Genomic DNA, 14,525 nt, shown 5'->3' with positions numbered 1-14,525 from the left:
ACTTTAATTAAAATAAATTTCATCAATAATTTTTTTTAAATATAAATATTTTTTTTGTAAATGTAAATACTTTTTTTGGTATATTTGTTTTATTTTATAGATATAAGTATTTTTTTTGTTCAAAAAATATTTAAAAACTTAATCGTTCAAAATATGAAAGTCCATTGGTTTTTTTTCTCCAGATTTTTTCAATTATTTTACCATATTAACCAGTTGTATAGGTAATAATGATGTACCTAACAAGTTTTAGAAAGCCCAATAAGTTGTTTAACATGCTTTAAAATGTTCAAAGACTTGTTTGTTCCAAAAAATTGTCCAAAAACTTGATCATTCCAAATATTAAAGTCCATTGGATTTTCTTAAATTTTTCCTTTTCATATACAAACGTATTTTTATGTTATTTTTTCATACATAAAATAGTTTTGAACGTTTTATATATGAAACAACGTTGTATTAACAATGCATATTTTATATGTGTTTTTCATATATGAGCAATACATATAGAGGGTGTTTGGGATTATTTATCTAAAATAACTTATACTTTTCTACAAAAGCACTTATCAACTTATTATAAGTCAGAAGAGTTTAACTTCTTCAAAAACTCCTTATTACCGGTATAAGTTTATCAAAATACTAAAAGTGTTTATTACTGGTGTCACTCCGAAATAAGTCAATAAGTTATTTTTATAAGCAATCCTAAACACCCCTATAGTTTGTAACATAGATTAGGCTTATAGTTAATGTGCTCCTCTCTCTCCTCTCTCTCTCTCTCTCTCTATATATATATATATATAAAAGAAAAGAAAGAATAATCGATAAAGGGGAAAAAGAAGGTTTGAGAAAACATGGCCTCATGTCTCTTTGTCCTCTTAGATCCATGGAGAAAAATGTCCCTTTATATGTGTATGTATGGAGATACAGAATCTGATAGCGTCACAACACATACTGAATAGTGTTTACAGAAAGCTTCTCATCAACATAAATGCTCAAATTTCGTCATGGGTCTTATTTGTACGAAAGACCTCTTTTGGTGCATCTTTCGATATAAGTATCGATCTTACCTAAAAAACCTAAAAATAAAGAGGAATACGTACAAACAATGCATATTCGATTGCAATATGAATACCAATTTTAAGTTTGAAAACTTTGGGTCAAAAGAAGAGTGCATGTTCTTCCCTTTTATATTGTTAGATCCAAAAAAGAACAGCAATAACTTGCTTATATTTATGGTTTTCTTTCCAAAAGTAGAATAATTATAAGGTTGAAATGCATTGTTGGCATCTAATTTGCCTGTAAACATGTGCCAAATGCCAATCATGAGATGGTCCTTTCTCTTCGATGCCAAAACACAGCCATTTACTACACCTACAGCCTTATTTTATATATATATAATGTTATCTCTAAATTTATTTATCATATTCTCAGAGGAACCAGTTAGCAAGTCTAATCATTATCAAAAAGCAAAAGATAGAAAAGGACATTAGCGGTTCATTAGTTATCACATGATCACTATTAATGAAGTTGAAAAGCTCCATCAGGGAAGAATATATAACAATATCTGTTAACCTTAGAATAACATAAAAACTAATAGGAGATGAGGTGTCAAGATTTGATTGGTCGATAGAAGAATATCGATGAATGGTGGGCACGAAAGCGTGGAATTGTTTTGGGGGGGTTTAATCTTGATGACCCTTTTTTTGAACTCTAGATCTGACTTTTGAGTTTATATAAATATTAGATGCATTGACATCAAAGACATGTTACTGTGGTGGCCTGAGGCTTTGGAATATATAAGCCAATAGTGCCTTCACAACATTTCTATATCATTGGAATTTGGAACCTCTAATTTGTGTCTTTCTAATTCAAAGATTAGATTACTACCAATGGAGAATCATCTGTTTCCTAAGATGGAAACTTTCTTGCCTTCTTGTTTTCAACAAACTGGAACACAAGTTGTCGAAAATCCCAACATCTGGAATGATCTTGACGAGCTAAGCTGTCATGGTGGTTCAAGATCTTCATCTTCATCAGTATCGTCATCATCTTCATCATCATCGCCCCTGAAAAGATTGCTTTTGACCTCAGATGGGCTTACTTGTTCAAATGATCCAACATTTCCACTAAATTTTCTTCAAACTCTCTCACAAGCTTCTGAGCCATCTTCTACTCCTTCATTAACCAACACCTCAAGATTCCCGAACCTAAGCCTGCTTTTGAATGAACCCAAATTTGCAACCAGTTTGCAGCCAGGGACAGGTTGGCTAGGAATCAACCAAAACTTGGCTAACCACCCTTCTAAGGGTTTTTCTGGTGACTACTGGTTGAAAACTAGCAAGACTCAGCCAATGAAGTATACAGGGAGACGGGGTCCTGATACTACCTTCAAAAGGACTTCCTTTTCGACATCAGTTTGTTCACCAGCAAAACTGTTTAGAGGGGTACGGCAAAGGCATTGGGGAAAATGGGTAGCAGAAATCCGGTTACCAAGAAATCGTACAAGGGTTTGGCTTGGGACGTTTGAAACAGCAGAAGAAGCTGCTTTTGCATATGATACAGCTGCTTATCTGCTAAGGGGTGATTATGCACACTTAAACTTCCCGAATCTGAAGAACCAACTAAAGGCCAATTCAATAAACCGAAATACCGCAGCTCTTCTTGAAGCAAAGTTGCAAGCTTTATCTCAGGGGATGTCATCCGAAGGTAATAATAATAAGAAGGGTAATGATCTATCATCACCATTGCCGGAAATGGCTTTATCAGAAACCTCAATGGTCGGAAACTATACAGATTATGAATCAAACAACAAAAGCAGATCGGAGGTAAGCAATGGAATAAGCAAGAAACCCGTAGAAGCAGGGCCTCCATCAGATTTTGTGGAAGGGGTTCAGTTGAGTAGAATGCCATCTTTGGACATGGATATGATCTGGGATGCTCTTCTTGTTTCTGATTCATGACTACATATGCTCATAGTCTGTTCTTTTCTTCATTTTATATGATGTTTTTGCTCCTTATGGCACAAATGAAAACGATCTTATTTTCCCCTCCTTTTTCTTTTATTGGAAGGCCCATTATTTTTCATCTTCTCTTCCAAGAGTATTGTTGCATTTATTTTCTCTTTTAAGTACCTTTATTAATTAAGATTTCAAGTTTTGGTTTTGGTAGGTTTTGAGTGTTGATGGAAACAATTCTTCTTTAAAGGGGTTGACTTTTTATGCAAATTTACATGGAATTCTTAATTGTGGTTGTCCCTGTCATATTTAGGATTTTCTCTATGGACCCTCTAAGTTCAAGCATCTTCTAAGCAAGTATGTGGACCCACATAGGAGTGGGCACCAATCTTGATATATAATTAAGGCAAGGTAATACTTTTGTATGTCCTGGAACTTAATAGAATTTTTAAGTTTCAAATTTTCAATAACCATTTGCTTTTATTATTCCCCCATGTTTTGCGCATATTTAATGCATATACCGAAAAGAAACACTATTAAGCAGTTAGGCTATGGTACCCGATGGAGTCTTGGCCTTGGGAATGGACAAGGCTGAGTGGGGCAAAAATACATTTTTTTTTTTTCCAGAAAACCAAGGAGATGGGACAAACTTGGTAAGTTACTAAACTACCCATATCAAATTAAAACCTTAAAACTTTCCACAATTCTTTCACCTGGCTACCTCACTCTCACCCATTTAGTCCTGTCTAGTCTGCATACCAGATATACAAGACGGAAGGTGTTCTGTGTCTCTAAGGCTGAAGCCATCTCTAGAAACATCAAAAGGAAAATTAGGAGCTCAAGTTCGTTTCCTAGTGAGTTTGACACACTTCACATACTCTCGGCTATTCTTTCTACTTGCTCTCAAACCTATGCTTGTTGCAAGTTCTCACTCTTATACCTGAGGTGGATACATGAACCACAACCCCCTTGTGTATATGCTGTTTTACATTTCATTGGACCTAACAGGACAAGAAAAAGATCCAGAAACATGTTCTTTTTTTCTGAATAGCCTGAAGAAACAAGAAAAAAAGAACTTAATTTGGCCAAATCAAGATTCATAGCCTTGACTCTATTCAAATATGCGCAAAAGATTGTCTCTGACTGAACAAACATTGCTTCTACCAGCATATTAATCGTACCAACAGAAACATAGAAGTGAGAAGAGAACAGCGTACTGGAATTCTAAAAGCAACAGTGTTGATGGAAAAAGCTACAGTTGATAAAAAGCTTAAACTACTATTTCTCGTGTCAAAAATGTTGTCCTAATCAACAAAGGATCTTTTTACCTTTTTTAGTTGTCCGTCATTAGTCCTCTTTTGTTTTCTGCTCGGTCTTTTCTTCGCCAGAGCATGACGCGTTCTCTAGGACATGAACTCCACCTCCCTTACTGTTGAAACCGTTTCTTGGGAAACTTGTGGATCTTTCTCAAGATTCTCTGAAATGTACACTAATTCTTTCTGATGGAAAGGTTCTGGTTTGTTTCCAACTATGTCTTCACCAGTAACAACTTCCCTCTCTTGGACAGCCATTGGATTCTCCATACGTATCTCTTCATTAGTAACATAAGACCCGTTCTCAATTATACCATCAAATTTTACCGAAAACTTCTCTTGAATAGCCACAGAATCTCTCTCTTGGTTGTCAGCTGATTTTGTCTTGATTTCATCATCAATATTAGACATCTTTGGTTCATCAGGGCTCTTTCCATCTTGCTTTGATTCATTTTCAATGATTAGGGGTTCGTTCTCTTGGACAGATACTGATTTTTGCTGAAGGGATTCATCAAGAAACGACTGGTCACCTTTAATATTGAATGGTTTTTTATGCCCGCCAAATAATAGCTCCTCCTGCTTCATTTCGGCATCCTCCAGGAACTCTTTGCCTACTCTGTCTATTTTAGCTAGTCCCAGATCCTTTTCTCCAGCTACTGTTTCTATTTCAACATTTTCAGCTCCCATTTCAACTGCCAATGGTGTTCCCAGATTTGAATCCTTACCTGTAGTTTTCTCTTCACCTTCAAAGCTGCTTTTGTCATTGTCACAATACCCAGAAGTCAGCTCATTTTCAGGAGCTCGATGAAAACTTCCACCATCATATTCGGTGTTCTCAACCAGCATCATATTCGTGTCCAGCATAAAATACTGTTGCTGTGAAGGCATTGCATTGCTTATGACTCCCCCTCTTCTGAAACTCTCTCTATAATGCTGCATTTCAGTTATGTATCGTTCCTTATCTTTCACAGCTTTTTCCTGGTAAACCTGAAGCAAGAATTAAAAATCCATCAAACCAAACGAGCTCAGTATATCCCTAGTGGGTATAGAGAGGGTAAAATGTCCGTGGACCTGACCTCTACCTCAAAGAGTAGAGCGGCTTTTTCTGTGAAGACCCCCAGGTTGTGAAAAGTGTGTGAAAGAGAGAAAAGCAGGTACGCTTAAATTTTGAAAAGCTGGATATAAGTAAGCAAAAGCTATACAAATAGGGCAAGTACAGGAAAAACAAAAAGATCAAAGATTTTCTTTTTCATGGCGCTCACCGCCTTCTCAGACAACGTTAGCTTGTTCCACTGTTCACCGATCATCCTACTGATGCCTCTATCCTTGCCTGTGTGAAGTAATTTGAGCCTGGCATGCTGTTCGGCAAAGAAGAAATTATACCCACTTCTGTTTGGTTTTGGATGAGCAGGATCCCTCTTCCTCATCTCGGATTTCTTCCTACGCCTCCGCCTACACCTGACCACGGTTGATGCCTGAGTTGCATCCATGGTTCCGAGCTGAGGTACTTGACCATCGTGTTTTGGCGTTTCACATGATGGGGTTTGCACCGTCTGATAAAGAACACCTTGTAGCTGCTCTCCACCTATTCTGACAGTACACAGATACCCACTTTCGAATTTTCCATCAATTATGCCAGTAACTGGTAGACCTATTGATGATTCTGGAGAATCTGCATTGTTAAATGGAACAATTTAAGTCCTAGCAGAGGTCAACTGGAACAGAACGAAAACGAGGGCAATTTGAAGGTTGGTGTTTTACAAATAGAACTATGAAGATGTATCAGAGAAGATAGCGACCTTTAGATGATGCGTCCTCATCTGTTGTCCTCTGCCTCTTCACTGACGTGACTTGAATTTCTGGTGAGAGAGATGTCTGCTGTTTCAAAGGAGCCATTTGAATTTCGGGTAACGGAAGCACGGCTTTATTCATTCCAGATGTTGAAGTGAGGGTGGACTTTGTACTCTGCCAAGTATCTGAGGAAATAATTTGTTCAAAAACTATAAAAAAGGTGCAGAATACATAGGGGCAGGTTCAACGGTGAATATTTTGAGAACCTAGGAACCAACCATTCATGTTTTATACATGCTGAATGTCATGATAGATATTCATGACGAGAAGTATTTATGATGAAAATACATGATATTTATGATAAAAATGCATGATATTCATGAATAATATCCATGATTATTCAGTGTTATTCATTATGAATGAAAATTAATACATGAAATAATTGGTTCCTAGGTTTTCAAAATATTTAACTTTCCCCGAATTACATATTACTGCTAGAGATAAGAGCTTTGTACAGACCAGTAGGAACAGGAGTCCATGCTTTGGCCTTAAAGTAATAAACTTGTTCAAAATGGTGAATGAGTGACATATAATACTTGCGCAAGATAAAAGAAGCATTGGTAGCCGATGGAGGAAAGCTGAAACAATTAGTCACCTCCCTCCACTTCTTCTCTTCAAGAACCTGCACTTCAGTTTGGCCACAAAGTGGAAACACGTAACCAAAATGATAGCAAGTGATTTGCCATGAATATTAGGAGTCCCATAAAACTAATAGCAAGAAAGATCAATGGTACCCTTTTAATGCCGCCACGGGAAGTGACTTCCATAAATAGACGATGCAAGTCTAGATCCTTGCCACCAACAATAGGAATTCTACAATGAGAAATGTATTAGATAGCATCAATCTTGGAACCAGGAAATCTAAGAAGGACCCAGAAACATCAGAATCTAATTCTCAATCCAACCTTGAAATTGGAAAAGAAATACATAAAAGATAGATTAACAAGTTTCTAACAACATCATACTAGTATTAGACTTTAGAGAAGGGTTATAATAGTAAATACTTACTTGAATTTGGTCCCCATAGCAGCATGGAATTTCCCAAGAATATCCATGAAGAGTTTAGCATTGGCTATAACGTCTTCGTACTGCGCAATGGGCGGCGGATATAGATAATACTGCATAGTTTTCTCTTTGATTGGAACTAAGTTCTTGTTTTCTGTCGAAGAAGATGCTGCCATTGCCGCTTAACCACAACCACTTCTGGCAGCTGAGCCACCCTGCTCAACCTTCTTCTAAAGTGTCAGGCAACTGTTTCTTCACTGAACACACAAAGAATAGAAAGAACCCAAATCAAACAAGATAATACAATGCCATTTGCTTACAAAGTTCACCTCCATTCCCTGTGCTCCATTCATAGGCCCCATCCCAATTTTCTAGTAAATGAATTCCCACAATCACATTTATCATCATAGACCCAAGAAGAAGAAAGATGTGAAACGTAACAACTCAGCAATGATCAAACAGAGGTCATTTACAAGTGCATAAAGTAGCAGAAATACAAAAAACTAAACTTAACCCACATACAAAACTGCCCCAAATTCATATCTCTTCCAATTAGAACCCATTTACAGAACATGACTCCTTGGACCAACGATCTTTTTCTTTCAGAATAAAAAGATCCAATGATCTTCATTCGAATACAATGATCATAGAAGAGTCTAATGTTCTAACAACTAAAGCCAAAGAAAGCCATGAGCTTCAAACAAAACAAGAAAAAAGGGGCACAAAACACACAGAAGGAAAACAGTAACCAGTTGTGAGCTTCCAAAGAACAAGGATTCACCTTGTTAAGGAAGAACAATGAAGGAAGGAACAAGCACCATTGTTGTTTGTATCATCAAAAGGATGTATCAATTGGCCAAAGTGGATGGTAGCAGTAGTACAATATAACATCTTTCATAGCCATTGATTCCTTTGGAGCATCAAGTATGTAACAGATGAATCCCTTTCAATTTAGAACTACAAATTAAGAACCCTTTTAGACTCTGCTAATAAATTACCCATATTATCTCTTTCTCAGCTGGGTTTGCAGGTCTAGGCCAACTAGAAGTATATTTTCTCTGACATTCTAAGCATATTGAATCTACTTGGGTAAAAGAGATCATATGGAAATATGAAGATAATATTCAAGAATATACACATATATCAACAAATTTTGGATGGCCAACACAAAGGATTATTTTCCTTCAAATCACAAGTATTTTAAAATCTTTACATCATTATTATAAGTAAATTATTATGAATTAAAATTAGTGTAATATATATATATATATATATGAAAATAAAAGAGAAATCGTAAAATCTCCAAAAAGATCGTATGTCATCCAAACTTATAAAAATAACAGGAAATGCATTGGTGTTGATTAAGAACTTGTTTAAACTCCATGTGATAACTAAAACTGATGATGTCAAAACTTATTGCATATATATAGAATTATGATTGGATTTTAAATAACAAAAAAAAACACATAGAAATGCAAATCCTGCTTGTAAAATAGAAAAATCGAAAACGAAAAGCAAAAAGCCAAAAAGAACGATCGAAGAGAGTAATGATGAATAGCCTGCTCCAATCTAGAAAGAGAGATCTGTCGTCAATGGGGGTAACCAAAGTGAAAACCAATCATTGATTACAACAAAAAAACAAAAAGAACCCTACTTTTATTACGAAAGATCACACATTTGCTGATGAACAGTGGTAGGGTTGAGTTTTTTTCTTGTGGGTCATCCTAACAAAGATTGAAGATCATTTTTTGATTAAATTAATGAAAAAAATACAAGGCAATACATACAGTAAAATCCCAGATGAAAATAAAATGCGAAAATTAAACTTACCAAAGACGGTGACATGGCAGAGTTTGCAGAAATGGGATATGAAATAAGCTTTTTTATGGAAGGAGCGTTTGGTGAAATTTATATCGTAAAACTATATGTTTAACCTTATGATTAGATGTAGAAATGTATGTTTAACATTGTTGATGCTTGCTGAGGATGATGAGGTTGAATCATAATTACTGTTTCTTGAATTACCCTTTTGCCCTTCGAATCACTGGTTTCAAATTCTCGCATTGCAAACACTCGAGACAAGATTTTGGTATTTTGGTAAATTTATCAATTAAAAATTTTCCCCTTTTATCTGGGTTATTTTTCTTGTTTTTATCACCATTAAATGATCAAATATAATGCAAAAATAAGCGTTTATGGCCTGAATTTATCATAAACACACACCATCATTGAGTGAATATGAAAACTTGAGGTAAAGAGGGTTACATATAATCCGTAATATTGTTTTAAGTTAAACCAGTTTGTAACTGAGAAACATGAAAAGTCTGATATATAATAATACGGAAAGATATAAAATTAAGGAGCTTCTTTTTGTACACCCTTTTGTTTGTAACATTAATTGCCATTGAGTTCGGATTAAGGATTTTCATAACTATTCTCCAAGGGTTCCTGGTGTTAGTCAATGTATGTACAAGCTAGCCGAAACACCCAGAAAATTTTAAAAGCCATTGATACTCGATCTCATGTACAAACATCGCATGCTAGCCGATGTGGTCATTCTTACATGCACTCAAAATGTCATATTTGGAGAAATGTCCACAAGATGAAAGCCAAAAATAGGGTCATTCTGTAATTTATGATTTTATAATTAACTCGTAAACATCTTGATTAACAAAGACATTAGAAAGATGACCAGCACTCTCTTTTAAGTTCAGTGGTATTATTTGTATTCTTTCCTGAGTAACTAGTCGATGTTGCCCAGGTTCGTTTTCCATATCGAGTACCCTTTTTAGAACGTCGGAGTTTGACTTTTGGAAGTCAACGGTAATATGGATCGGAAAAGGAAACAAACAAAAACATGGAATAAAGAAACATCTACTCCTATTTTTACAGCCAAAGGTGTGCCCTTTTAGAGGTTTATTCTACAGATGCTACTGCGACTAGATTTAATATTCACAAGATAATACGAAATCACAAAACCTAAAATCAAGACTCCACCACCAACTTGTTTAATATCCTTTCTGTTTCTTTGGTCTTGAAACCCTTTAAAAACTTCATCAGCATTCAAGAGCTTTTTGCAGCTCCTGAAGATACACTTCGACATCGCCTTTTCTTTGTCAAACTCTGCAAAAAATATAATCGTTCGTCATCAGAACCTCATAACAGAACATCACTGATTTCTTGAAAACACAAAGCAGTCAGAATTTCTACTGATACAAAGAAGGGGATGAAAACATCATCTGATATCCACATACAATGGTTGACAGAGGGTTTTAGGAAAATAACCTTCCGACAGATTTTTTTTAGATGTTATGGATTTAAGAATGTCTCTTCCTAACACGTCAGAAGATCATGCATTTAAAAAAATTTCTTTCAGTGCGTTATTCTCCTAAAATTACTAGGATGAAAGAAGCAGCAAGACATTTCCATATTCTAGTCCATAGCATAGCTCTATTTACCGAGAATGGTATGGGGATGGCTACTTAGGTGGTACGGTAATTCTTGGGAAAAAAAGAGGGGGGGGGAGATCCTAAAAATATCGATATTGTTGCAAATAAGCAAGTAAAAAGACATGCAATCTCCCAAAGAGAACACAAAAATTTACGTGGTTTTTGCAAAAGAACAGTGGCAGCAGCAACAAATATTATTGCAGAGAAAGCAATAGAGAATATACAAAAAAAAAAAAAAACTAGTGTGTTCAGTGGTCATATTTTAACCGATAAGCACATGGGGTATTTATACTCTCCAATATACGTGTAATACTAGTAGGAATTCGATGTAATCCTACTTACGCTTCTACAATACATGTGCAGAGAAATGGGCACACGCGAATATCCACCATGATTCAAAGATTCTAGTTGAGAATGGTGTGTTTATATTCTATGTATATACAAATCAAATCTAAAACCAAACCAATAAAGAAAGAAATCATCTTTTATGTACAATGATGCTAATTAGATTTTCTTATCACTTTGATCTACTATCATGATTTTCAAGATTGTCAGATTTGAAACTCAAAGATCTTGGATGATGTTTACGCTACTAGATCATCATTAGAAGCTTACAAATCAATCAGGACAAGGAAATTATGGGTCCAAGCATATACATAAACAAGATGATCCATCCTAAATTAATTTGCAGCATATGATTTGTCACAGAAATAAAAAGATTCTTGACTGTGGATGGACTTCCTGAATCAATGTTGGCATAAAGACAACAAATCAAGGTTTCTACACAAGGGAACCAAGTTGGTTTTCAAGATGATAAAAGCTTCATTAGGAAAGTTGTGTGAAATGATATCTTAATCAAGTTATTGAATGAACTTTCACATAGGTATATAGAAAAAGAAAGCCAAATATGAAAAGTTCATTTGGTTCTAAATTTGCACCTTAGAGGAAGGAAGGGGCAGAGAAGCCTGACGGGCTTTCCGAGGTTCTGTCAGCATTCGGATTTCCTGAAGCTGGCGTGCGATATCCTCCAACAGCTGCAACTGCAAACTTTCCTTTTCACGATTATTAATAGAAAAGTTAAGCTTTTCCCTCCCTTCTTGCACAATCCTCAACCTTTCCCTCAGCCACCCAACTTCAGTGTCAATTCTTATTCTTTCATTATCCAACACTGATGTTGAATTCCTTCTTGCGCTCTTTGAGCTTATGGGCGGCAGCCGCCCAACAGCCGCCTCTGAACCGCTTCTATTTTGGTCAGCTTCCTTCTCCAGTCTCCTTAGAAAACTCCCATCAGTCTCATCCATCGTTGGTCGTTTTTTACTTCCCTTTGACTCATCGCTCGTTTTGGGCTCGTTGTCAATCATATGAACATTATATACAAGTGATTCCTTTTCAGTCCGTTGTTTGTACAGCTCTTTGTTTCCATTAAAAGCATGACCTGCTTTCATTTCCAAATCAGGTACTTCGCCTACAATGGCTATAGGTTTCTCTATGTCTTCTCGTTTTGATAACTCAAGATCTTCATTTCCTGAATTCTTCCTATTGGCAATGGACATGCTAAGCTCATGTAATATCAGATCAGGATCTTCGTTGAAATCTTGAACATTAATGCCAGAAAGTTGATCATTTTCAAGACGATCCATCTGCCTATATGCTTCAACTTCCTTTTCCAAGAAATGCTTCTCCCTTTCTCTTCTCAAAAGGATTTCTTTCAGAATATTCATCTCTTCAAGATCATAAGCTGATTTTTCTTCTATCATTCGCTTATACTGACGCGACTCCATCTCAATCGACGCCTTCTCCTCTTGTAAGCGAAGAATCATAGCCATTGCTTCATCAGCAGCAGTTGCAGCAGCATTTCTTTCCTCATCAAGTTCAACATAAAGTGCAGATCGAGCAGCTCGCTCCACTTCCAATTCTTGTGTCAATGAAACAATTCGGTTGTCTTCATCACCATCATCAGTTGCAATCCTTTCTTTCAGCCCACTTGGGTTGTTACCAGATTCATTAGATACATCATCTAGAAACCTGCCATCCGATTTCACCACCATGGGAGTCTCAGCTTCATCTAAATCAACAACACAAAAAGTAGTTTCAAAGATAAATACTGATAACAATCAAGATTTTGCACAAGTTTATACCTACTATCCAATAAACTAATATGTAAAGATTCAACTTATAGAAGCAAAAAGAACGTAAAGCCCCGAATAAATACTCACAGTTAGAGCTGTTAGCACCAGAAAGAATGAGGCTGCCTTCAAGTTGTGCATTGGATTCTTTGTGATTATTTTGGTCTTCAACACATGTGATCCAAGTAGGGGAAGTAGATACAGAAGAGTGTTTCCCACTATCAAGACTAGTCTTTCTTCTACGTCGAATACTCCCTCTAACTCTATAATTTGCGGCCCCTTTTCCTTTCATATCAAATCCCCTTCCTTTTTCAAATCTAACTGCAGAATCATCAGTTTCATTTCTAACAACTTTTCTAGCATCAGATATGGAACTACAAGATGCCTCACCTTCTAATTCCCTAAACCCATCACCTCTATCCAAATTCAAACCATCACTTCCATGCCCATTCTGGATCCTAAAGAAAATCGAATCAAAAGGGAACTTTCTAGCTACAGCAAATTGAACATCTGAGATCTTATCAGTTGGGTAATCAAACAGTAAATTTGTGAAATCAGAATCAAAGAATACATTATAAGGAGTTGACAAGCTGAAACCAAAGAAACCCAGAAATTTATCAGCAAAGAAAGCAATGGTGGAGCCACAGAGTAAGAAATAAGCTACGAAAAGATCAAGAAAAGCCCCCACCAAAGTATTGAATGTCCAGAAACGCGCAGGCTGCCTACTCATCATCTTCTAGGGTTCGGATGAAGATCGAAAAGATTTTCCTGATTGTAGAACCCTCTCCTCCACTCTGCAATTTTGAAAACAAAAATCAAGAAACCCCCAATTGCAATTAAAGAGTTATTCAAGAGAATTGAATTCTACGTGATTGGATGATTTGAAAGACATACATATCCGCCCAATCAAGAAAAAATTAATGTAAAATTGGACCTCATCATATTGTTGGCAAGGAAGACACGAAGCATTGTTATCAACGATGCACGTGCATTTCATTTCTGGAGGTTTATGAAAATGCTTTCCCATTTGTCCATCGTATTACTTAATTAAATTATTATTATTATTATTATGGTTTTATAAACAAAAATAAGAATATGGTCGGTCCATCTATTAAAGTCTTATTTGGTAAGAGTTTACCAAGTCATGTTATCGTACCGAATGAATATGATAAGGATCAAAATTTTTACCTGCAAGTAAAGACGATGACTCTTACCATCATAAGCATTTACCGGATAAATTGTTGCACATAATGTCGTTTTTGCGAATTAAAATCTTACCTGGTAAATAAGTGATAGTTTTATATTTTACCGGTAAATACTTACCGGTTAAGTGTTTGATAAATCGTCCCTGCATTTTCTTATATTAGAAAATGTATCATTTTCGTTGAAAACTACTTCATCGTTAAGGCTGCAATGTATCATTTTCGTTGAAAACTACTTCATCGTTAAGACTGCAACTTGCAAGATTCCAATTTTCCGATTGGATAAATGATACGTTAATGATGGCAGGGGAGAAATAGAAGGCGATTAAGGCCATTAATTTGGTGGGTCATCCATGTGCGTACAAACATGGAAGTGTTTTGGTTTAAGGTAAGGGGTCAGCAGCGAAATATGGTACCCAATTATGAAATCAGAACTGTCTTAAAACTGTCGGTTCCGAAACCGGTATGAGTGGTTCCGGTTCCTAAAATACGGAACCGATTGAGAATAGTTCCGGTCGGTTCTCAATTTTTCGTAACCGTTACCCGCCGCGACTGGGTACCCGGAACCGGCGGGTACCCGGTTTTTTCAATTAAAAAAATAATAATTAATTTCTTTTTATATAATTTGAGA

At 36.0% G+C, this 14,525-nt stretch overlaps 3 protein-coding genes across 4 annotated transcripts; 1 reads left to right on the top strand and 2 right to left on the bottom strand.

Moving 5' to 3' along the window:
* The first annotated feature begins 1,847 nt into the window (after positions 1-1,847).
* Positions 1,848-3,165, top strand: LOC112516639 (ethylene-responsive transcription factor ERF062-like). Its single transcript, XM_025123806.1, has one exon. It carries the CDS (start codon positions 1,884-1,886, stop codon positions 2,952-2,954), a length of 1,071 nt encoding a protein of 356 aa, XP_024979574.1. The 5' UTR covers positions 1,848-1,883; the 3' UTR covers positions 2,955-3,165.
* Positions 3,166-4,351: 1,186 nt separating this feature from the next.
* Positions 4,352-7,293, bottom strand: LOC112525850 (high mobility group B protein 15-like). Its single transcript, XM_025136185.1, has 7 exons — positions 7,121-7,293; positions 6,847-6,925; positions 6,572-6,734; positions 6,195-6,237; positions 6,061-6,119; positions 5,524-5,933; positions 4,352-5,248 (listed from the first exon to the last, which is right to left on the bottom strand). The coding sequence occupies exons 1-7, from the start codon at positions 7,291-7,293 to the stop codon at positions 4,352-4,354; spliced, it is 1,824 nt and encodes a 607-aa protein (XP_024991953.1).
* Positions 7,294-9,957: 2,664 nt separating this feature from the next.
* On the bottom strand, positions 9,958-13,567 carry LOC112516630 (myosin-binding protein 2-like). Of its 2 annotated transcripts, XM_025123794.1 has the most exons (4): positions 13,083-13,567; positions 12,783-13,013; positions 11,505-12,631; positions 9,958-10,240 (listed from the first exon to the last, which is right to left on the bottom strand). In XM_025123794.1, the coding sequence occupies exons 1-4, from the start codon at positions 13,423-13,425 to the stop codon at positions 10,181-10,183; spliced, it is 1,761 nt and encodes a 586-aa protein (XP_024979562.1). In that variant the 5' UTR covers positions 13,426-13,567; the 3' UTR covers positions 9,958-10,180. The 2 variants fall into 2 exon arrangements, with proteins under 2 accessions (XP_024979562.1, XP_024979553.1); XM_025123785.1 differs by having other exon boundaries at positions 12,783-13,566.
* Between the last annotated feature and the right edge of the window lie 958 nt (positions 13,568-14,525).

This window comes from Cynara cardunculus (genome assembly GCF_001531365.2).
Source record: "Cynara cardunculus var. scolymus isolate 2C chromosome LG 1, CcrdV1, whole genome shotgun sequence".
In the NCBI taxonomy this organism is placed as follows: Eukaryota; Viridiplantae; Streptophyta; class Magnoliopsida; order Asterales; family Asteraceae; genus Cynara; species Cynara cardunculus.
This window is presented reverse-complemented; position numbering and strand designations above follow the sequence as displayed.

Excerpts from the sequence above, each read along its gene's own strand:
- LOC112516639 (XM_025123806.1), top strand. The coding sequence starts at position 1,884 with ATGGAGAATCATCTGTTTCCTAAGATGGAAACTTTCTTGCCTTCTTGT.
- LOC112525850 (XM_025136185.1), bottom strand. The coding sequence starts at position 7,293 with ATGGCAGCATCTTCTTCGACAGAAAACAAGAACTTAGTTCCAATCAAA. Across the intron at positions 6,735-6,846 it reads CCCGTGGCGGCATTAAAAGG|GTTCTTGAAGAGAAGAAGTG; the intron begins GTACCATTGATC and ends ACTGAAGTGCAG. Across the intron at positions 5,934-6,060 it reads TGAGGACGCATCATCTAAAG|ATTCTCCAGAATCATCAATA; the intron begins GTCGCTATCTTC and ends TTAACAATGCAG.
- LOC112516630 (XM_025123785.1), bottom strand. The coding sequence starts at position 13,425 with ATGATGAGTAGGCAGCCTGCGCGTTTCTGGACATTCAATACTTTGGTG. Across the intron at positions 12,632-12,782 it reads TGGTGCTAACAGCTCTAACT|ATGAAGCTGAGACTCCCATG; the intron begins GTGAGTATTTAT and ends TTGTTGATTTAG. Across the intron at positions 10,241-11,504 it reads TGCCCCTTCCTTCCTCTAAG|AGTTTGACAAAGAAAAGGCG; the intron begins GTGCAAATTTAG and ends TATTTTTTGCAG.